The sequence below is a fragment of the Carcharodon carcharias genome, chromosome 11 (assembly GCF_017639515.1).
Source record: "Carcharodon carcharias isolate sCarCar2 chromosome 11, sCarCar2.pri, whole genome shotgun sequence".
In the NCBI taxonomy this organism is placed as follows: Eukaryota; Metazoa; Chordata; class Chondrichthyes; order Lamniformes; family Lamnidae; genus Carcharodon; species Carcharodon carcharias.
In genome coordinates, this window is record NC_054477.1 from 31,230,496 (window position 1) to 31,254,931 (window position 24,436).

General features: G+C 42.7%; 1 protein-coding gene across 2 annotated transcripts in view; it reads right to left on the reverse strand.

Moving 5' to 3' along the window:
- Nucleotides 1-24,436, reverse strand: part of relt (RELT TNF receptor) — a 92,470-nt gene that overhangs the window by 41,315 nt on the left and 26,719 nt on the right. For both annotated transcript variants that reach the window (XM_041199366.1, XM_041199367.1), the window contains 2 exons: nucleotides 11,355-11,440; nucleotides 5,654-5,908 (listed from right to left, as the gene is read on the reverse strand). In XM_041199366.1, coding sequence (XP_041055300.1) covers nucleotides 5,654-5,908; nucleotides 11,355-11,440 — 341 coding nt within the window. The remainder of the gene's footprint in view (nucleotides 1-5,653; nucleotides 5,909-11,354; nucleotides 11,441-24,436) is intronic.

Here is a 24,436-nt window from a genome sequence, read left to right on the forward strand (position 1 = left end):
GGCAACTAGGGATGGGCAATAAATGCTGGCCCAGCCAGCGACACCCACATCCTGTAAACAAATTCAAAAATTAGCTCTTCACCACCCCATGCTTTTCAATGTTTACTTCATGAAAACTGCATGTTTAGCAAAAGGATCAAATAACATAAATTTTTTTTTCAATTGAACTTGTTTCAGTTCTGAAGACCTGTGCTGGTTAAATCATTGTAACTTTTAGGGCTGTTTTTTGAAGACACTAGTCACCAATTTCCAGACCTTTATTAACCCCGCTCTTTTCCTTGAATTTTCCCTGATGACCCAGTCAGGTTGCTTTCTCCGAACAATCCTGTGACGAATTGAAGGTTGTCACAGTTGCTTAATGAACAGCATCCTGTAGTGAGCAGTAAAACAATGAGTAATCTTTGAAAAGCAGCCACCAGGGATTACCAAAGACAAATATGTTAACGTATGATTTTGTTTCTATTCAGAGTGCATTAGTTTCCACATTGTCACAGCTAAGGCTGGACTTGAGATTTTTAAAAAATACCAAACTGGTCATAACTCATTCAAATGAAGAACCCTCAGAAGAAGAATTGGGGGAATTAGTATATTTATATTTTGCCTTGTGCAGTGTTACCTGGATTAAGACTGCCGGAATTTGTGCTAAACCCTCAGTTTAAGAGAAGCTCCCAATCCCCAATTTACACCATCGTCAAAATATCGGAAGTGAAACTTCAGTTTTGTGACAAATTTGGAAACGTGCTGTATCAAAAGGGGAAGCAATCCAACATCAACACTTCAATGGAACTGGTGACAAAATTCCTGGTAACTTCCACTGTTTAGCATATAACATTTACAAATACTGCAGCCTGATTAACAGGACAGATATAATACAAAATGTAATAAGTTTTCTTTCGGAGAATCATTGAACAAAAAAAAATTAACAAAATAACCCTCTAAAACTTACTACTTTATTATTTTTTTTTGTTGGGGGAGGGGGTGGTGGTAAGATTTTAACAAAGCTTTCTCCAGACATCTGTTACTGAGCTACAGATTATTCTCTAAGCAGTGATGGGCAAGGCATTGCCAAGATAGATATAGGTTATTCAAGGCAAACAAAAAATACAGATTCTGTGCTACACCAACTGAACATTTCCAGACTGCCAAAGAAGATGGTAGCATAGTGGTATTGTTGTTGGACTAGTAATCTAGAGGCCAAAATTCAAATTCCACCACAGAAGCTGGGGGAATTTAAATTACAATACATACAAATTAGGAACAGGAGTAAGCCATTCGGCCTCTCCAGCCTGCTCTGCCAATGGAATGGAGATTTTGGACGACTCTTGGAGGAGTTAACAAGTAGGGAGGCGAAGGCATGGAGATAAAGACTTCAAGCAGAATTTTGCCCTTGGCGTGAGGGCTTGGTGGGGGAGCGGTCAGGAAGCCGACCACCGCCCACGATCGGGCCCGGAAGGCAGTTTCACGCTGGCAGGCCAAATAAGGCCCGCCCAGCGTGAAACGCGTGTGGCAGCACTGAGAGCTGCCTGTGTTAGCCAGGTGAGAGTGACCTGCGTGTATTCGCATGAGTGTGCTCTACATAATCTTCCTGGAGGGAGACAGCTGCCATGGGGAGATGAACTGATTCAGATTAAAAAATGAAAGATCTTATAAATGTTATGAAACATATCCCCTTATGTGACTCTGCCACATGAGCAGGGGCATGCTTTTAATTCAAGTGTAAAATTTTTATGTGATTATTATTTGCTTTAGGAAACCTCATCCCACCCGTGGTTGAGGTTTCCTAAAAAATGTAATGGCTTTTTCGCCTGCCTGCCAACCCTAAGGTTAAGCAGGCAGCATAAGTTTGAATTTAATTAAATTTTTAATGGCCTTAATAGGCCTTTTAATTGTCAATGGGTATGCTGCCGACTACGGCGCGTGCCTGAACGAAATATTGCGGGACTGATATCGGGACGCTCGCCCGACATCATCACACGTCATTTTACGCTTGGCCGGGGCATGCACACCCGCCCAGCATAATTTTCTGCCCTTAATAAAGTCTGGAATTAAAATGCTAGTATTGTTAATATATGGGGAAAATGTTTTACCCCAGTGGGCAGGTGCGCACCCGACCCACTCGAGCGTAAAATGATGCCCGTTGGATGTCAGGTGACCGTCCAGACGTCAACGTGCAGTCAAGCAATATTTCATTTGTCGGGCGCGCACAGGAATCGGCAGCGCGCCCACCGACAATTAAAAGGCCTGTTAAGGCGATTAAAGTCTTAATTAACTTACATTTTTCACTGCCCATCCAATCTTACGGTTGGCGGGCAGACGAAAAGGCCAAGCGGTCTTTGCACTTTTTAGGAAGCCTTGTCCCTTTCTTTCATTATAAAATCACGGAAGTTGCCAGCACAGAGAAGGCCCTTGGACTCTGTGGTGGCTCTTTGCCGAAGCAAATTCCACTGCCCTTTTCCTTCGTCACCATCTTTTTATCTTCCTTTGCTTCAAACATCAGGCCAATTTTACATTAAAAGATGCAATGTTCTCTTCCTGAACCATTTCCTGTGGTAAAAGCACTCAAACAGCTTTCTGTGTAAACAAATCCCTACTAACCTCTCTAGTTTAAAAAAAAAATCTTGCTTACCTTACAGTTTTCAGTTCTGATGAAAGGTTCACATTAACTTGTCTTTCTCTAAACAGATGTTAGCTGACAGACCCTGCAGTTCCAATATCCTATGTTTGGAATTCAATGGGATTTATAATAGGAATAGTTTTCTTTTAAATAGTAATTTTATAGTTAGTGCTCACCAATGTTTCCTCGCCTCTAAGGTCAGTTTTGTGCTATTTTCAAGCACATTGCACTTACCCTATATTTCTGTCTACACTATTTTAATGTAGCCGTTAACCCATTTAAAATAAGTAGGTTAATATAGTAACAGCATTAAAACAGAGCAGGGGTAGGAAGTTATGTGAATGCAAACCAGGATACTAATACAGGTGCAGAGATACAATTAAACCTACAGAAGTCTCCATAGCTTGCAAACAGTACTGCAAACTGAAAGTTCATTATTGGAAAATTCACTGAAGTGGACGTCTTCTGAGCATGCATTAGAAAGAGCCTCACTAAGGTCTCTGTAACAATAGTGTGGGTAAACAAACCACATGTTGTGGTTCTAAGCTGACATACGGCAAAGTGAAAAGATCAATACTTGCTCCCTACTGGGTTGGCTGATCTTAGTCAAGTGGGGATTCCTGTATAATTGGCCTTAGTGCGAAGAGTGGCTTAAATCAAAAGAAAGAAAATGTCTAGCTTTAGTTCACTCAAGCTCAGCGGTAATGAAGTTTGATGGGTAGAACAGTGAAAGTCAACAAAGCAAACAGCAGAGAAGGAAGAAAAGAGAAACAACAGGGGGAATGAAAAGAGGAACACTGTAAGTAGAAAAAAATAGAATGGCAAAAGATAGAGAGAAAACAAGGCAGTAACCAGAAATCAAATAAATGTCCTGTGAAAACTCAGGAGGCGTTTGATTGTTCATTGTGGTTGCTTCCCACCTTAAGCACCAACTGCAGCACCTAAGTTGTTCTTAACTCATTTTTTTAAAAGTAGGCAATTTTATCGTAACTATCATTGGGCGGGCGCGCACCCAACCCGAATGAAGGTAAAATGAAGTGCGATGACATCAGGCGAGCATCCCGACATCATCGCGCACTCACGCAATATTTCGGTCAGCGGGTGCATGCCAGAATCAACAGCACGTCTGACAATTAAAAGGCCTATTGAGGCCATTAAAGTTATAATTGAAAGAAACTTTTCGCTGCCAGTTGGAAAGACCAAGCGGCCTATGCATTTTTTAGGAAATCTCATCCACGGGCGGGGTGAGGTTTCCAACAGCAAATGAATATAAAACAAAAATTTTAACATTTCATTAATAACATATCCCTGCTCATGTGACAGAGTCACATGGTGGGGGGGGGGCATGTTTTATGACATTTTAAAAATCTTTATTTTTAATTTTTCATATCTTCATCTCCCTGAGGCAGTTCTGTGCCTCAGGGAGCTTTTTCAGCGCACACCTACACGCACGTACGAACTTGCGCTCTCTCCTTCCTCCCCCCACCCCGCCATACAGGCAGTACTGAGCGCTGAAGCGCGCGTTTCACGCTGGGCGGGCCTTAATTGGCCCATCCAACGTGAAGTCAAAGTCCAGCCCTGATCACGGGCAGCAGTCAGCTTCCTGACCGCTCCCGCCTGCCCATCCTGAGCGTCAAAACTCTGCCCAAGATTTTACAGGCCACCTGCAGATGGAAAAGCAGTAAAATAAGACGCCATGCCATCGATAGCATGTCCGGTGCCTGCCCGCTCCATCCCAAGTTCATGAGCGGCAGGGAGGCTGTCAGGTGGGTTGCCCACCCCGTGGCCAAATTGAGACCCTTAAGTGGGAAATTAATGCCAATTCAAGGGCCTCATCCCAGCGTCACTCAGGTTTAATGAGCGGAGGGAAAGGCCTGGGCCCAATATACAGCCCACCAGGTTTGACCCGGTGGGCTGCTGGCCAGTTAAAAGGTAGTGGGGAGGGTTGCATTCTTTCAGGGTCCTTGGCCCCATTTGGAGGCCCTCCCTCAAATTTTCCCTCCCCGTATCCACCATCCCCCCTGCTTTGTCCAACATGCCCCCCCCATCTCCCCACTCAAACCCTTCACCAGGGTCTGCCAACCCAGACCTGGCAAGTTCTTGGACTTACCTAAAGGTCTGGGTCCATCGCTGAATGTCTCCTTTTTGGCCTAGCTGCAGTGGCCAGCACGGTCAGTACTGCTGCTGGTACTACAGAGCTGCCAGCCTCCAATTGGCCAGCAGCTCTGTGAGGCAGGTCTTCCTCTTGAAGAGGGGTGGAAATCTCACCTCACAACAATTATAGGCCTGTTGGCTGAAAAAATTAAAAGGGGGCAAGCCAGCCAAGAGGAGGCAGGCTCATCCACTACATTTATGCTGGAGTGCAGAGGGCCCATCCTCAACATATAATCTAGCCCATTGTTTTACTCAACAATGCCATCAAGAACTTGCAATAATATAAGTACCTGTGATGTGGTTTTAAAAAATCCATAGGAGTTTCACTCCATCAAAATGTCTTTGAACTGGATGAAAATATTGAAGGTGAAGAGATGGGGTTTAGTGGAAAAATGGAACATGTGTAAAATGGTGGAATACCACACGAAGGAAAACAGGAAAGTCACCCTATTTAATTTTTGACAGATACCATGGTCTAGAAATTTGTTTGTGCCAGCCTGCAGCTATGAACAAGACATTGAGAACTGCCTGTGCACTGGAGCGGATAGGCCCAGAGCCCACCCGATATTGGGCCGTGAGCTTCGTTTATGGTTGGTCTACATGTAGACTTAATTTTCCTGCATGTAACTGGTGCTGGGAATATTAATTTAGCAAAACGATGTCTCAAACAGACAATAGTACTGTAGCATATGCAAAAATAAGCCCTGAATACTTCTTTTGAAGTCTGGTGCGGAATGTGCATGCCCACGTCACCTGTTATATTGAACATTTTGGCGCCCATTGCATGAGTGCAAAATAGGTGCAGCGTCTGCAAAATTTCTTCGCCCATATTTACCATAGTCAGTGTGGTATAAACAAAAGCTACAGTCAAGATTTTTTTTTTACCAAGTTTCTCAGTGGAGCTCTCCTCATCAGCTTCTTTCTCTGAGGTGCAGCGGTATCCCTTCTTCTTCAGGAAGTTGCAGACAAGAATTCCAAGCAATCCTACAATGCAGAAGACAGGCACCAATGCAAGTACAGCGTATTCAGCATGCTTTTCCTCTTGTGCCCCCTTCTTGCTATCGTTGGAAGACTTTGAGACGTTCACTCGATCTGTAGTCTGGATATCTCTTGCCACACGCAAAAGTCGGGAATAAAAACCTAACAAGCATAAATGTTTTTAAGTGTGGATTTTGTTTTATAGCTCCTTGAGATAATAAGTTTATACATTTAACTTTGTTCGATTATTTTGTACACAAGGAACCTTTTCATTTAACCACCCAGCATTGCTATGGTGCAAATTATATGAAATGTTGGATGATGTATGCCTGTCACCTGCAAGGCTGTATTTGGACAAACATATTCCCAATCTCTGGTTTAAATGCTTTTTCTCTGCTCAACATTGTAGATCTACAAGCAACAATTATGGTTACTTGTCATTTTTCAAGCTGTATAGCCATTTCCCCTTGATATTTAATGGTATTACAAATTGCTGACTCCCCTGCCATCAACATACTGTGGATACCATTGAAATGAAACTGAATTGGGAATTCTGAGGCAAATAACTCACCTCATTGATTTATTCTGTCAATTGCATAACATTTATTTACGCAAGGTAAAGAGGTGTCAAGTGCCTACAGTTTCTGTTGTTGATACTTTAAATGGTCTGGATGATTGACACTTATAGGGCTGTAGTAAAAACAGTTTTTTTTTAAGAATATAGAAAGCTATGAACGAATGATGGTTTTATTTATAGCTTTTTCACACATCATATTGTTACTATAGGGGTCATTGGTTCTGTACAAAGTTTACAGTGGGTGAATGGGCATTGAAATTCTATAATGCTGATGTTGTAATAAAAAACAGAAAATGCTGGAAGCATTCAGCGGGTCAGCAGCATGTTTGCAGAGAGAAAAGTAGGGTTACCAATTCAAGTCTGATGACCCTTCCCAAGTTTCAGACATTGAACAAAAAACTGGGCATGATACCTAAAGGCGGAGGAGGAGGTTGTGTGATGAGGATATAATACGGCAATGAGTTTCCGTTGCCTTCTGCAGTATGCATGACCAGGAAACTCTCCCGCTCTTGCCACTTGCCATCAGGCGTATTAGAACGTTTTACAGGCTGATTACTGTTTGGCCACATAATGAGCCACTTTCTATGGGCCTGAATCTTACACTAGTTGGGCGATCGGCAGGCCCAGAAGCAGACGCGAAACGTGCTTCTGTCCGCAACCGGCCCCCGGACGCAATTTCACACTGGCTGGCCAATTAACAACCAGCCTGTGTGAACCTCACGCTCAGAAAGCCTGAGGCATTGTCGGGGCACGGGAAGAGGGCGGGCGCTGAGAAAAGTGAGGGTGCGGGTGGTTGCTTCTCGTGTGCTCCCTGAAGGCAGACAGTCGCTGCGAAGCTGCCTTAGGGAGCCGCAGACCTGTACAGATTAAATGAAAAGAAAAAAAATGCAGCAAACTGTGTCTATGCAACACATTCAAGCACCTGACAGCAGAACTCAAAAAACATCATTCCGCAGATATCTTTTTTTAAAATTATATTTCATTCCGGACATTTCATCCCACCCCGGATCGAGGTTTCAGCAAACATATAAAGGCTGTCGGGCCAATTGGTCCGTCCGCCAACCGTAAAAGTGGACTGGCCACGTACAATCGATTACAATTGCCTTCTTAATGAGCTTAATTGCCTGCTTAATTGTCAGCGGGTGCACTTCTGACTGCCACCTGTGCCCAGCAAGCAAAACATCGTGTGAGTGCGCGATGACATCGGGCATGCACCCGGCATCTTTGCGCACGATTTCATGCACTGTCGGGTCAGGCGTACTCCTGTACAACCAATGTAAAATTCTGGCCATGGTCATCAAGTCTTGAAGTGGGACTTGAATCCAGTGCTTCTGACCCAGAGGTAGGGACACTACCACTGTGTCACAAGACCTCCTTTCTATGGCTTTGCATCCTAATTAATGAAACTATCAGATGGGGATCACAGATCATAGCACCTTCCAAACTCGTCCCTTCTAGGAGAACAAGGGCAGCTGGTGCAAGGGAACACCACCACTTGCAAGTTCCCCATCAAGTCACTCATTATCCTAACTTGGAACTATATCACCATTCCTTCATCACCACTGGGCCAAAATCCTGGAACTCCCTCCCTAAAGGCACTGTAGGTGCATCTATACCAAGACTGTAGTGACTCAAGAAGGCAGCTCACCAACATCTTCCTAAGGGCAGTTAGGGATGAGCGATACCCACACCTCCTAAATGAGTAAAGAAAATGCACACATGCCCTACCAATTGATGGCACTCAAATAACTGAAGCCACCCAAAACCAATGCACCAGTTTCTCTTTACTCCGGTATGAATGATCATTTCTCCCATTACTGCTCATGTTGTTTCAAAACCTTCACTTCCCTCCAGAATAGATCTCTTCTATTCACTTATCCTTTGTGTAGCACCAGCCTCATTATCTTCTTATAGGCAGCAGAATTCAAAGCAATATTTGTATTTCTATATAGCAGCACATCACATCATTGAAACATCACACGTCTCTTTATACAATGGCTTGCTTTGTCTCAGAGTGACCGTGGTTACACAGGTAATCTAGAGAACCCTCAAAAATACCTGGTCTTTGGCCTCACTATTCATATAACTCCATCAAATAATCCAGAAGGTGTAATATATGTGCCTAGAAAAGATAATTAAAATTTTTGTCTTGTTGTACAACAACAACTTTTATTTAAATGGTGCCTTTAAGGTAGTAAAACATCCCAAGGTCCTTCAAAAGAGAGTAATTAGACAGAAAATTGATTCCTAACCAAAGGAGACATTAGGACAGGTGACCCAAAAACCTGGTCAGAAATGGAATTTAAAGGAGCAGTGCGAGATAGAGGGGTTCGCTTTTTTTATGGTGTCATGTAAGCTGATGGTGGGCAGGCCTCTTTTTCGTTTGACTGGCACTCAACAAGTGGGCGGGAAATCTCGCAATTCCTCCACGGCAGTGAGCTAGAAATCAGATTTTTTTCTTTTGGAAGGGGTGGTGCAGTGGCAGGTAGTGAAGTAGAAGGAGCAAAATGGAGGTGCAAAATGATAGATTTTCACCTGACAGGTGCACCAAATTTGAAAATTTGAAATATTTCAGAAACTGCTGCAGAAATCACTAGTGCTCCCGGAAATACCCCCAGGAACCTGCCTCCAAATGGCACTGAGCTTGACCCCAGATTATCTGCAAGGTTAAGACAGAATAAAGCGCAGCAGGCAGGTGCAAAGCTCATCCCAACACTAGTCTAGCAGAATTGCCCAGGTCAGAACATCCGGATCACTGTCACCAGCGACAGGAGTTTCAGGAGCGTTGCCTTGGCTCGCTTCACCTCAGAATGAGCACACTTAATATCCTTTTAGCAAAATAAAGGATTAATGAGTTGAAAGCAGTTTGTACTTTTCAGCTTGTTTCACTCCCTCACGTGGGGCTGTACGCATTCCTCTGTGTAAAAACAAGAGTCTTTGCACCATTTACCAATGGGGTTTGGATAATGGCTGAACTAATCCACCCTTATAAGTTTGACAGGTAGTGTTGGTTCTCAAGAAAATGCAGATTTGCTAAAAGCTGACACAATAGGCTGCTTAAATAAAACAACACACACTCTGACAGATGAATAAGCATTTGAAATATCTATAATGCACTAATAGAATCTGACATGGTCCTTTGATTGCATGTTACACTGGATGGAAGGAAGGAATTGAAGGTCTTTTGTTGTGTGTGGTCAGATCAGGCCATTGTGTCCTTTAATGCTTGGATCATTAGATACTCATCTGTGCAGTTGTGCCAAGCCAGTGAACAGCAACCCAAAGTGGCAGCTGCTGTGCTTCTCCACAGTGTGGCACGTCAAGTTATTTTGGGATCATGTCTGTAGGCCTTGATCACAAACATTTTAATCCTTTGTTCGTGAGTGCTAATTATTGAGAGAGGAGAAACTCAACAAGTTTATCCAGTGAACAGATGAACCATATAGACTGGGAGGGTCATGTATTTGAGTAGGCTGTTCTCAGCTGGGGAGAAAAGGAGGGATCATCTTTCAATATAGAACAAAATCATGAGTATTAACAATCCCAAAGAGCACTTGACCTCTCCTGAAGGGCAACTTACTTCTCTCAAAAGGTGTCCATGGACCTCTCCAAAAAGATACTCTACCTCTCCAAAGAAGTCTGCTAACTTTCTCCTGCTAGGTCTAAAGTGCACAAGTTGTGTTTTGGACATCTGACTCTAGGCAACTACACTTTAACATTGCAGTTGTCTCTGTGAACTATGGACGTGCAAAGTACAACTGGCACCCATACTCCACCCCCTGGCTGCAAATATGGCAGGTGCCAGGTTAGGGGGAAGGATTTTCAGAATTGGGCCTTTGCTTTGGCACCATTTTGGATAAGCTGGAGATCCTCTCTGTCATTGCGAAAATTCAGGTCATAGGTTCTGAGGGTGAAACAACAAGCAAAACTTCCAAAATCTCTCTAGAAAGATAATCCATGGAAAACTCCAACATATCAGTCTAACACAATGATCAACGATACTTAGTTCTGATCTATTGTACTCTACACATCCCTTCCTATAGTCTGTAGGTTGCTTTATAATCTTAGTTTATATTCACCATTATAACCTTTAATCACTGTCTTGAACAGATATTCATCTAGTTATGTTTTAGAAGCAGTTATCAATATAGCATTCATTTATGAACATCAATTTCATGTGTAATATCTAGTTCTGTATGATCAAACTCTTCTGATGACTAATCTTGCAATTTTATCACCATGTCCTTCCCTGCCTGACAGAACATGCAACTGTAAATGTGATCTCTATACTGATCAAATATCATTGTGGCATCAGACCCTTTATCATGTGCTTTTATAGTAATCCCATATCAGCTTAAAACAGCTTGCAGTATCCTGCCAACATGCTACTGACAACAAGCAACATCACCACTAACCTCCATGCTCACTGATCTTAACAAAAACACGATAGGGACATGACAAAGTGATTGCACAAATACCCATAAACGCAATTTTTCTTGGCCTGTCCAACCTTGGCGGATGGGCCAATCAGCCAGCCGGCCTTTACATTTTTCATGAAATCTCATCCAAGGGTGCGATGAAATCTCCGTTAGGAAATAAAATAAAAATTCTGGAGACAGTATTTTTATGAGGTATGCTTTCAGGTGCTTGATTCTGATGCATGGGCATTTTTTGCAGGTTTTTTTGCGCTTTATTTTATTATTTGCAGGTCTGCAGCTCCCTGAGGCAGCCGCCTGCCTTCAGGGGGCTCTCCCGCAGTGTTCCCCGCGCACGTGGTGACATTGTCGCCCGCCCTCTTCCCACCCCCATCCCGGTAGCACTTGAGTTTTTGCGGCACGCGTTTCACACTGGCTGGCCGTTAATTGGCCAGTCAGAGTGAAATCGCGGTCGGGGGCCAATTGCAGTTGGGGGCCTGTTTCTCAACTGCTCCCGGGCCCACCAATCCCGCATGCCTGATGAGGGAAAAATTCCGACCTGGGTGTAGATGGTATTGCTGTGTGCTCAATTGTCTTCCAGCAGCTCCGGACTAACCTGCACATTCCACAATTCCTATTGGAGCAGAAGAGCATGGAAGACATTCCACCACACCAGAGGATCCTTCAGCTATAGTGAAATGTCTGCAAAGCAGAACAAAAACGTAGTCAATAAGATAGTAACACACAATAAAAAAAATTGGTTATTACTTGCCCTGTACACTCAGATGATTCTGCAGTTATATTATAATGCCAACCTATGTTTATATAGTGCCTTTAACCTGATGAAATGTTTCACAGGAGCATTATAAACAAAGTATGACATTGAGCCACATAAGGTGATATTAGGTAAGATGACCAAAAGCTTGGTCAAACAGGTAGGCTTTAAGAAGTGTCTTAAAAAGCGCAAAGCAAGGTAGAGAGGCATAGGGAAGGAATTCCAGAGCTTGGGACCTAGGCAACTGATGTCAAGAAATGCAAAAACACTAAAAGTATTAAATACAAAATGGGCAAGCGGAGGTAGCTGCAGCATAGCTCTTTAAGGAATCCCTGGAGTGGGACCCAAAGACACAAGCGGATATTCTCTTGGAGCTGCTTCTTCTCTGCTCCCACAGCTTCGCTGACAGAGAATCCATTTACCTTATAAACAGGATTCCCACTGCAGTTTAAAGCTACACCGAGAAAATCCCAGCCTGTGCCTTTGAAAGCAGCTACAGAGGAAGTCCTCACCAGAAATTTAGATTGGCAAAAAGTAAATATAAAATAAACTTTTTGACTAGAGTGTTAAAAGCCTGGAAGGGTATAGTAGGCTAGGTAGGACAGGCAAAAGACAGGGGTGACAAAAATGCAACTGGATACAGTAATAGGAGTTGGGCTACTAAAGGGATGAGTTTCAAAGCTCATGGCCTTTCTTCCTCCTTGGTTTAGCTACTTATATATTACGAGCTATGTGAGATGGCGATGAAAAACAAGCCATCAGGAAGATAGCATCACTGTCTGCAGAAGAAAAAAATAAGAAAAGGGGGCCACATAGTCAGACTGACAACAGTCTGTAAAGTAGAGCCTGTGTCAAGTGGGGAGAGGGAGTCTTTATTCCATGTGTTATCTCCTTTTTTTATCTTTTCCTCTCCTCCTGCCCTAGCATTTAGATTTGTTTTTTCTTAGGACTCTTATATTGTGAGAGAAAATCTCACACCCTTCCCCAGGGCTTTAGTTAAGGACAGATTCCTATGCTTGGTAAACTCTGTCCCAACCTAAATCATAAACAGCTGCACTAAAGGTATCTATTAACTCTGGAACTTTTGAGGTATCTTCATGCATGGTAAAAACGCTGCAACTTTACTTACGAACATATGAGCATTTCCTTCCTTGTTTTGAATTCTACATACTATGATAATTATCAAATTTATATGCTAGTTTCCACTTCCCCTTTGCGTATTGATGAGGTCATTTTCAGCCACACTCCTCTACCAAGACACAAAGTCATTCAATGGAAAGAGGAGAGCATCATCATCTGGACAGCAATCCTGATCTTCTTAACATTAGCCTGAATAAGGGATTCAACTGCTGTCGGAATACTAAAAGTAATTGAGAATGGATTTCTTATAGATTCCATATAAGCTACTTAAGTCAGTCAACAGTAGTGTTACATTTAAAATAAAATAATTCCCTTTTTGATATCCTGCTCCCATTTCAAAGTCCAACCCATTGGAAATCACATTTTAATCGGTAGAAAATTAGGGACTGCACAAGCGCAATTTTCTGTTCTGTGCTCCTGGCAAATGAACCTCAGCACAGTGAGTGCAGAATTGAAAAAAGTCCAATTATAAGACTTAAATGCAGTCTTGATGTATTATAAAATCAGGAGTTAGCTTTTCAGCATTTTGATGAACTTTCAAGTTGCTTAAAATAAGAACGTAGGTTATCATGATAACTCATCTTGGATTTAGAAGTCACCACCTGACAATGTTAGGGAGAGATCAGTTAACTGATTTTGGAATTATTGTAAATGAGACGCATTAGATCAGGTTGTTCTAGCTGGGTCTAGACATTAAGGTTGGAAATACAAACAAAAAAACTGCGGATGCTGGAAATCCAAAACAAAAACAGAATTACCTGGAAAAACTCAGCAGGTCTGGCAGCATCGGCGGAGAAGAAGAGAGTTGACGTTTCGAGTCCTCATGACCCTTCGACAGAACTTGAGTTCGAGTCCAGGAAAGAGCTGAAATATAAGCTGGTTTAAGGTGTGTGTGTGGGGGGCGGAGAGATAGAGATCTCTCCGCCCCCCACACACACACCTTAAACCAGCTTATATTTCAGCTCTTTCCTGGACTCGAACTCAAGTTCTGTCGAAGGGTCATGAGGACTCGAAACGTCAATTCTTTTCTTCTCCGCCGATGCTGCCAGACCTGCTGAGTTTTTCCAGGTAAGGTTGGAAATACCTTGTGTGGGGCAGTAAGCTACTTTCAGTCATAGATTTATGCAAAGAATGCATACTTTCTGCTGACCCATTGGGCTGGATTTTATGCTACCCTGTCAGCATGTTTAAAGATGGTCGGGGGGCGGGGGGGGTGGGGGGGGGGTGGTGGTGGTGCTCGTAAAATCCAGCAGGTGGACTGCCGATCACCTACCTGCCTGCCCATGCCTGTCTGATATTTTACAGGGGGCAGGGGAGACGTCTGGCAGCCTACACACCCTTGGGCCTATTGAGGCCATTGAATGACCAATCGTTTAAAGGCCTCATCCCACCGCTTTGTTATTTTACCCTTGGCAGGGGTAGCCCATGCCATGTGGGAAGCCTGGCAGCTTTAGCTGTGCCTGCGCAAACTGTTGTCAGGCAAAGACTCGAACTTCACTCGGGGGCCCCTGGAGGCCATCGGAGGCACTTCCCCCCCCCCCCCCCCCCCCCCCCAATCCATCTACTCCCATTTAATCCACAACCCCCCCAACCCCCACATGCACACCGACCCCCCCCCCCACCGCCTCATACCGCATCCCCCCCCCCCCCCAAGCCACCACCACCCACGACTCCACCCCGGACACCTTAAATCAGCCTCTCACATCCCTCCAGCCCTCATCAAAAGATGAGCCCAACCCTGGACCTACTTGGGCTCCCTGGTGGTGACACTGCCTCTGGTCCCAGCAGTGGCTACGTACCCATCTGGGATTACAATGGATTGGCCGGCAACTCTCTAAGGTGGGACATCCTCCTGAAAAAAGGGCAGAATTCTCACCTTAAAGCATTTAAGGCTGCTCCCAGCATTAAATTGTTGCAGGGAGGCAATGGCATAGTGGTAATATCGCTGGACTAATAATCCAGAGACCCAGGATAATGCTCTGGGGACTGGGGTTCAAATCCTACCATGGCAGATGGAATTTGAATTAAATAAAAATTTGTAATTAAAAGTCTAATGATGACCATCATCAGTTGTTGTAAAAACCCATCTGGTTCATTAATGTCCTTACTTGGTCTACATGTGACTCCACAGCAACTTGAATGGCCTACAAAGCCTCAAAAAAGGAATGAAATTGGATGGACCACCCAGCATTGACCTAGGCACTGGAAACAACAACGGCAAACTCAGCCCTGTCGACCCTGCAAAGCCCTGCTTGCTGGGGGTTAGCCCCATCAGGAGTGTTCTCTCACAGACGAGTCAAGCCTGACATAGTCATCCTCACGGAATCATATCTTACAGATAATGCCTCAGGTGGTGGCAGAACAGTCAGTGGGGGAGTTGCTCTGGGAGTCCTCAACAATGGCTCTGGATGAAATTTCATGGGCAAGGAAACCACCAGCTGCTTCCCATGTACAGCCCTTCCTCAGCAGAAGAGTCAGTATTCCCCCATGTTGAACACCATCGAGGGTGGTGAGGGGCTTCAAATGTTCATCACCAAGAGTGGCTGGGTAGTATCACAACTGACTGAGCCCTAAAGGGCTCAGATTGGTTCTGTGGTGATGAGGGAAAAACATACTTATCCTCACCAAGCTGCCTTCCATAGATGCATCTGTCCATTATAGGAGTGACCACAGCACAGTCGTTGTGGAAACAAAATCCTGCCTTCACATTGAAGATACCCTCCATTATGTTGTGTGGCACTACCACCTGGCTGAATGGGATAGATTTCAAACAGATCTAGCAACTCAAGGCTGGGCATCCATGAGGCAGTGTGGGCCATCAACAGCAGCAGACTAGTACTCTTAACAAAATCTGTAACCTCATGGCCTGGCATATCCCCCACTCTACCATTATCATCAACCCTGGTTCAATGAACAGTTCAGTAGGGTATGCCAGGAGCATACCTAAAAATGAGGTGTCAACCTGGTGAAGCTAGAACACAGGGCTACTTGCATGCCAAATAACATAAGCAGCAAATGACACACAGAGCTAAGCAATCCCATAACCAACTGATCAGATCTAAAGTCTGCAATCCTGCCACATCCAGTTGTTAATAGTAGTGGACAATTAAACAACTCACTGGAGGAGGAGGCTCCACAAATATCCCCATTCTCATTGATGGGGGAGCCCAGCACAACAGTGCAAAAGATAAGGCTTGAAGCATTTGCTACAATCTTCAGCCAGAAGTGCTGAGTTGATAATTCATCTCGACCTCCTCTGGAGGTCTTCAGCCAATTTGATTCACTCCACATGATATCAAGAAATGTCTGAAGGCACTGGATGGTGCAAAGGCTATGGGCCCTGACAATATTCCGGCAATAGTACTGAAGACTCATGCTCCAGAAGTTGCTGCGCCCCTAGCCAAGCTGTTTCAGTACAGCTGTAACACTTGACATCTACCCGGCTATGTGGAAAATTGCCCAGGTATGTCCTGTACGCAAAAAGCAGAACAAATCCAACCCGGCCAATTACTGCCCCATCAGTCTACTCTTGATCATCAGTAAAGTAACGGAAGGGGTCATCAACAGTGCTTTCAAGCGGAACTTGCTTAGCAATAACCTGCTCACTGATGCCCAGTTTGGGTTCCACCAGGGCCACACAGCTCCTGACCTCACTACATCCTTGGTTCAAACACGGACAAAAGAGTTGAACCCTCAAAGTGAGGTGAGATTGACTGCCCTTGACATCAAGGCTGCACTTGACTGAATGTGGCATCAAGGAGCCCTAGCAAAACTGGAGTCAATGGGAATTAGAGGGAAAACTCTCCACTGGTTGGAGTCATACCTAGCACAAAGGAAGATGATTGTGATTGTTGGAAGTCAGTCATCTCAGCTCCAGGACATCACTGCAGGAGTTCCTCAGGGTAGTGTCATCAGCCCAACCATCTTCAGCTGCTTCGTCAATTACCTTCCTTCCATCAAAGTCAGAAGTGGGGATGTTCGTTGATGATTGCACAATGTTCAGCACCATTCGCAACTCCCCATTGCTGAAGCAGTCCATGTCCAAATGCAGCAAGACCTGGACAATATGTAGGCTTGGGCTGACAAGTGGCAAGTAACATTCGTGCCACACAAGTGCCAGGCAATGACCATCTCAAACAAGAGTGAATCTAACCACTACCCCTTGATGTCCAATGACATTACCATCACTGAATCCCCCACTATCAACATCCTGGGGGTTACCATTGACCAGAAACTGAACTGGACTAGCCATATAAATACTGTGGCTACAAGAACAGGTCAGAGGCTAGGAATCCTGCAATTAGTAATTCACCTCCTGACTCTTCAAAGCCTGTCCACCATTTACAAGGCACATGTCAGGTATGGAATACTTCCCACTTGCCTGGATGAGTGCAACTCCTACAACACTCATGAAGCATGACATCATCCAGGCCAAAGCAGCCTGCTTGATTGGCACCACATCCACAACCATTCACTCCCTCCACCATTGAAGCACAGTAGCAGCAGTGCATACCATCTACAAAATGCACTGCAGGAATTCACCAGAGCTCCTTCAACAGCACCTTCCAAACCCATGACCACTACCATCTAAAAAGGACAAGGGGCAGCAGATAGATAGGAACACCACCACCTAGAAGTTCCCCTCTAAGTCACTCACCATCCTGACTTGGAAATATATCACCATTCCTTCACTGTCGCTGGGTCAAAAGCCTGGAACGCCCTTCCTAACAGCACTGTGGGTGTACCTACACCATGTGGACTGCAGCGGTTCAAGAAGCAGCTCACCACCACCTTCTCAATGGCAACTAGGGATGGGCAATAAATGCTGGCACAGCCAGCGAAGCCCACATCCCATGAATAAATAAACAAAAGGGAAGCTGTTTGGGTTGTAAGTCATCTCCCTTGCCTGCAGAATTTTTAACCTCAGGGTTGGGGACCACAGCACCCTCTAAAGTTCAGCCCATGAAGTTCAGCATGATCTTAAATTCCTATATAGTAGTTTGTTGCCATAAGCATCTTAAGTCACCCATTTGTACTGATTGTGTAGGGTGAAATTCCAGTAAATGCCCTCTTTCATGCTGGTTCATTGGACTGTGTAGCTTACAGCAAGCAGGTAGCATTTCAGTTCAAAGTTACAGGGAAAGAATGTCGAGTGGGATTAAAAAAAGGAATTTATACATTAGTCCAACAATTTATTTGAAACAAAGATATTCCAGAATCCTTCAAAACAAATGTTGTGCCAAAATGTCTGGAAAGAGATAGCTGGTAGGATGTTCAATATGCCAGCATTCCCAAGAAATGTAGAAAAAAAATCCCAACTGAATCAACATAACAGACACAATTAAAAATTTACCCACTGTATAGTTCTCAAAGAAATGCCAAAAGTAATTCAATGAAAACTAACAATGGATAGAGAATAATCTTTTTGAACAATGGAAGAGGTGAGATCAATGCTATTATCCCCTTGTATTCCAGTACATTATAAGTACATGATGTTGATGGTCTCTAAAACAGCAAGCTCAGACTAAGAAAACCAAATCTTAAATTGATTAACAAGCCAATTAGAAGGGAAAAGGTCTTGCACAAATTCTGTAGGGAGCAAGGAGGTGGAACTCACTGGGCTGAATAGAATGTTCTGAATACATAGATGATAAGATTGTTATATTTTGGGACTGTCTCTTTAATTCCAGGTAAATTGGAAGGATGAAGGGGATCTGTGACCTGTTTTGAATTCTGCCTGATAACAAGCCTGGGTAGCTTGCTTATTAAAGGTTAGGTGGTGGGGTGGGGAAGGTGTTAGGACTAGGCTGGGGGGGGGTTGTGGGCAGGGGTGTGCATGGGGGTGATGTCCCAGCTTGATTTACTAGGGAACAAGGTGCAAGATATTCACACCTGTGTACAATAACAAGAGAAATTTTGCTGACTATGGTTAGTCTCCAAGTCTCACAGGAAGGTGTTAAAGTTGTCAGATTTTATAAATTGTTATACTTTAACTATCTGTTTAATCCCAAGATAGAATGGAATTGGGGTCTGGAAGATAGCCAATTGACACTTCTACCTGCATACAAGGCCTATGTGGTTCACGTTGCCTTGGAGGTGAGCTTTTAGAGGGAAAAAGTGAATAGCAAGCCATTTGTAGTATTGGGCTGCGGGTCTCAAAGTATCATTGAACCTCACAGACACAAGTTGGTCTGAAGCCATCTGAGAGGCAGAGAGCAGGAGACTTGCCCTGCACCTGAAGCAGAGAAAATGCTGACCCTATTTTTCACCACATAGAACACAAGTGGAATCTCATGCTCAGATTGAAGAGACCAGGTTTGTGAGGATTTAAAGGGGGCCAGAAGATTCATCTAGCTTGAGCTAGATGGAAAGAGTCTCCGGTGTAATCCTCACAATAAAACTCAGTTCTGGAATTAGAAGTTACCCAGCTGGGAGAGGAAAAAGGAAGCAGGCCATCAGGAGCGGAGCATAGCTTTGGACTGGTTTTGGGACAATAAAGTGAGTATAACCATAGCAGGGTTTCTAGTCATACTAAAAATTAAACAGGGAGTTTCTTTTCTGAAGTGTAAAGAATGAGTTGCCTACAAAATAATGTTTAATGTTGCTTTTAGTTTGTTTGTTACAGTAAAAGTCTTAAAACTTGACACCTTGATGAGTGATCCTCGGCCAGTAGAAATTCAAATCCCCTTTTAAAAGTTATTGGCCTCAACAGGGAATGTAACAAGAAGAAAACACAGGAACGCATTAAAAGGGTGATCAGAGGAGAAAAGTGAAACCAGGAAAAACAGACACCACAGCAGAGCTATATATGATGGTAACAAAAATGTTTCAATATCAAGAAAGCAAGAAACTGGTCATGGAAGAAATGAAAACCATAAGTGACACACAGGCTTGAACCTGAGGATGAGTATAATATAGTAAATATTCTAAATGATAATTTTCTCCAAATATTGACAATGAGAGACGTGAAACACATGTCCTCTTCAGATAAAAGATATCTTAAGTAAAGTAAGGATATAAAGTAAGATCTAAAGTAAATAAAGATATCTTAAGTAAAATCATTTTACTTTATTATAAATGAGCTGGAAATTCTAGATAGGCAGAATGGACTCAAAAACAGATAAATTCATGATATTTATCCCAGAAAGACTAGGAAAGTAATTTGTGAAGCATTGAGAATCATTATCATTACAGACCCATTAGTCTTATTTCCATTCCATGTAACATAATGGAATCAAGCACCCTTAGTAACTTGATCATCATCTGCACAACAATAATTTATTTATCAGCAGTCAGTCATGGTCCAGAAGGGAACAAACATGCTTACCCAACCAGCTGGAGTTCATTGGCAAATCGCTCACCCAAAGGAATTGTAGTAAGCCCTAAGACATGGTGTGTCTCAACTTTTAAAAGGGTTTGACAAGACTCTGCATGTTAGGCTATCAATTAAACTGCGGGAATTCTTAGTAATTCCTGAGAATGGATAAGAAGTTGGTTTAGGGGTAGGAAATGAGTGCCAATTAGAGGAGTTATGTCAAACTAGGTGGAAGTATTGAGTGGAGTACCTCAGGGCTCAGTTTTGGGAATACAGCCATTTCTAATTTACATAAAAGACCTGGATTCTGAAACTCCATGCAAAGTGATCACATTTTACAGATGTTACGAAAATTAGGAGGGGCAGCTGATTTGGACAAAACATGGAAGGGGACAGATGAAATTTCACGTAGGCAAATCTAACTTGCAACATGTAGGAATGAAAAGAAGTAGCTAAATATGAAGCTGAGAGAGATATGGGAGTTTTAGTAAATTTTCACTAAACATGTCCAATCAATGCAGAGCAGCAATCAGCAAAGCCAATGAAATGTCAAACCACTTAGCAAAAGTAACAGGATGAGAGTGAGATCAAATATTATAGTGCTCTGATCAGGCCACAATTTGAATGCTACATCCAGTTTTCGTCATCAATAATAAGAGATATTTAAGCACTGGAAGCGTGATATTGAAAAGCTACATGGCTGATCCACAGTGCCAGGGGTTTGAGTTATGAGGGAAGACTGGAGAAACTTGGGTTTTTAAGCCTAAACAGAGGTGACTGGATGGTGAGGGGAGGGGTTCTTATGAGAGATAAACTAACATTACAGAAAATTGTATTTTAAACTAAACTGCTGAACTGGAACTAGAGGACATGATCTCAAACTAGTAATAGGTAATTCTAGAAATGATATCAGAAAATTTTCTTCACAGAAACAGAGTGATAAATATGTGGAATGTCCTTTCAGATACAGCAGTGGCAGCAAAAACCCTGGAGCCATTAAGAAATAGTTGGAGGCTGCAACGGGGAGGCATTAGAATCTCAATGGATGAATGAATTAACATAGACCAGATGGCCTTCCTCATCCTTAATTATCTAGCGATTTTGTGATACATTTACTCCATACAACCATAAACGACACGCAAGGTAGGTAAACTTAATATCAGAAAAACTGGCTTTCACTATCCTTTCACGGTTGGGAATTGTCTTTGTGTCCAGCCCAGAATGATGGGATGAATATCTTCACAGCAGGCAGCTTAGTGAAAGGACATCCTCAGTGTCTTCCTTTGAGGCAGCGCACTACTGACACAATACCATCAGATGAAGGGGGAATGCTTTTTGTGGGAAATAGAAATACCCACACTTAGTAAGAGTTACTTTTCTGCATTTGGAAATTAAAGTAGCTTGTCGGGGCAGGAGCTGTGAGAATTTCACTGTTTATCTGATGCATGCTCCACCTGATTTTAGGACGTTTGATGCTCACACTGGATGCCCAGAGGGGGGAAATATTGCAACACTGACATTCATCATCTTGAAGAGCACAAAACGTAAATGCCAAAAATGTGAAATGGGTTCCCTGATCATGGTTATGGTGTGCTGTAATCCATATATAGCACTGTCCATAGTTTTCTTGTATGCTTCTTGAAGCAAAGGCTGAATCTTAGGCATTAGTCTTTTAAAAAATCTCATCAGCAACCAGTTCTCCAGAATTCCTACATTCATATATTTTCCTAGGAATCACCCAAATCCAAATAAGGCCTAACTGTGGATAAAGAACCACACTATTGATTCTGTGGAAGAGGGGGGTGGAATCTTCCAGGATTGGAGATCCAGCTTTAACTAAGTGAGATAAAAAAAAGATAGAGAGAACACGTCCTTTAACTCAGCTTGCTCCACAGGTCACCCTCACAAAAAGCTGCAGTCACCCAAAACACATGAAGCAGCAGCTATAACTACCCAGAGATACTCAGACACTCACTTTTCTTACATTCATTCATGGGTTCTGGTTAATGCAGGCAAGGCCAGCATTTATTGCCCATCCCCAATTGCCCTTCAAAATTGTTAAACCATCTTCTTGCACACAACTGAATGGCTAACTAGGGTATTTCAGGGGACGGTTAAGGGTCAAACACATTGCCAAGTGTCAGGAGTCATATACAGGCCAGACAGGATAAGGGTGGCAGATTCCCTTCCTAAATGGACGATGGTGCAACAGATAAGTTTTTACGACAATCCAGTAGCTTCACGGTCGTCATTGTTGATACTTGCTTTTTATTCCAGAAGTATTTAATTAGCTGAATTTAAATTCCCCTACTGCCATGGTGGGAGTTAAACTCACACCTTGGGATCATTAGTCCAGTAACATAATTACTGTGCCGTCGTACCCTTCCTTCTAGCTTCCTTTGCCAACAGTTAGTGAGTCCTTAGGACTCATAGAACAGAACATGTTACAGCTCTATGATGGCTATTACACATAAAGTGCACAATGACATAATGTACCTGATTCAGGTTATACAAATTGGGATGTTCCAATGCATACCCTAAGTGTTTCACATTTAATGAAGGTATAGGTTGAGGTGTCATGATGATTAATGATCTCACTTTAATTAGCAGCTGAAATTATGGAGGTTACTTCCTGTGAATCTGATTCATCAGGTTTAAAATTCAGCGCTGCTTCGAGAATTAGGAGAAAATCTCAGTACTGACTATGTTTTATCATATATTGCATTAAAATGCTATGCAATTTATTCATGTGTCTCTGAAGATTTGTAAAGTTTTTTGATCACTTTTGCATTCAGTAATTTTTCCTTAATGTTGGAACACGCTTTCTATTTTATAATTAAAACAATACTGCAGAAATCATTCTGGGCCTGTGCCCAATTCTTTTGTTTTCACTTTCAGGAATGTTCGGACATATTTAAGGATAAAATTACTGCTTTAATCTTTAAGCCATTATATTTTGACATCTGCCTACAGCTGATGGCAAGTGCAGGAACCTTTGGTTTACAAACTACAGTTTGCAGAAACTGAAGCTAATTATATTGTATTGATAAAGGATATATAACTGTTGGTTTTTAATTAAAGACGTGCATGGAAAAGCCAATTACATTGCACTCTGCTTGTGAAATAGTGAAGATGAAAGTGTTAATACAGCAGCATCTGAATCCAATGACAGACCGATATAGATAGTTGTACTCATTCACATGGTAAATAATTATGTTCATGGCCTCCCAGTGTTTTGGCCATTGGTACATTACTAATGCATTATCATACTAACATCAGGGTTGTTAACTGGGTACCCGATCTTGTGGTGTTGAAGGGTTTCACTTTGTGAAGTCATATAAAAAGTGCTGGATTTCTCTTCATTTGTAGTAAACATTTTCCCAAACATAATGCCAGATGTTGAGAAGCCTGTCTCATTTGCATATCTTTTCAACATCAGTGGGGACCTCAAGCTCACTTAAAAGTTGGTACATCTCAATAATTTGTTCACAGATATATTAATCCTTGACATTCAACGGGTAACACTGTAATTGATGTGACAGCAAACAAACACACACATGCAATCCCCAATTTTGTATAAGTCGCATTTTATGTATAACTGCGCACCACAAATTGCAGCTGGAACTGTCCCAGTCACTATGTATGATCCTTTACTGGATCATATTAATTTGATGTCTGATTCAATTATCACTTATTTAGGCATTTTATAAATGTTGGATTTTACAAGATGGTTATGTTTTAAAATGTCTCTAACTTAAAGTGAAACAGAATATTCTGGATAGGAGGACAGCAGTTATACTAAACCTCTGCCCAGAGAGAGGCCCAAGTGATTTTATTCTCAAGGGGCAAGAAACCCAAACTGAAACCTATTGAAAATTAAGTGACAGTTTTCAGACCTTGACATGGAAAATGGAGAGCAGAGACACTGAGATAGAGGCAAAGAGACAATGCAATTACTGCTGTGAAGAGCAGGAAAAGATTGTTTTTGTGTTAGCAACCAAGCAGGATGCTGGTGAGAGATGGAACAAACAGGACTTTGGGCGATTTAAGGAACAAAGAGTCGCCAACATGGGTCTTGCTGGCGTAAGTGAAGATGGGAGACTCAGGCTGAGTGAAGAGGCCTTTGAAGGACACTGAAAGTTGCAACCTAACGTGGCAGGGAGAAGTAAGCCTGCTGGAAAGCTAGCAGTAACTTGGGATATGACCTTGTAATGTTATATATCTGCCAGAAGTGCAGTGCACAGTGAAAGGAGTAGCAAGACATATCTCAATTGTATTAATTAATAATTTTGTTTAGTTTGGTGCTTTTGTTGCCTGTTGAGAAGTGTTTGATTTATGTTGATTTTAGTCTGTTTGTTACAGTAAACGTCTTAAAATGTGAGATCCTGTACCTCGGTTTTTTTCCATTGGTCACTGGGAAATTCATCTTTCTTTTAAAAGTTAGCTGCATCTCCCAGGATCATAACAG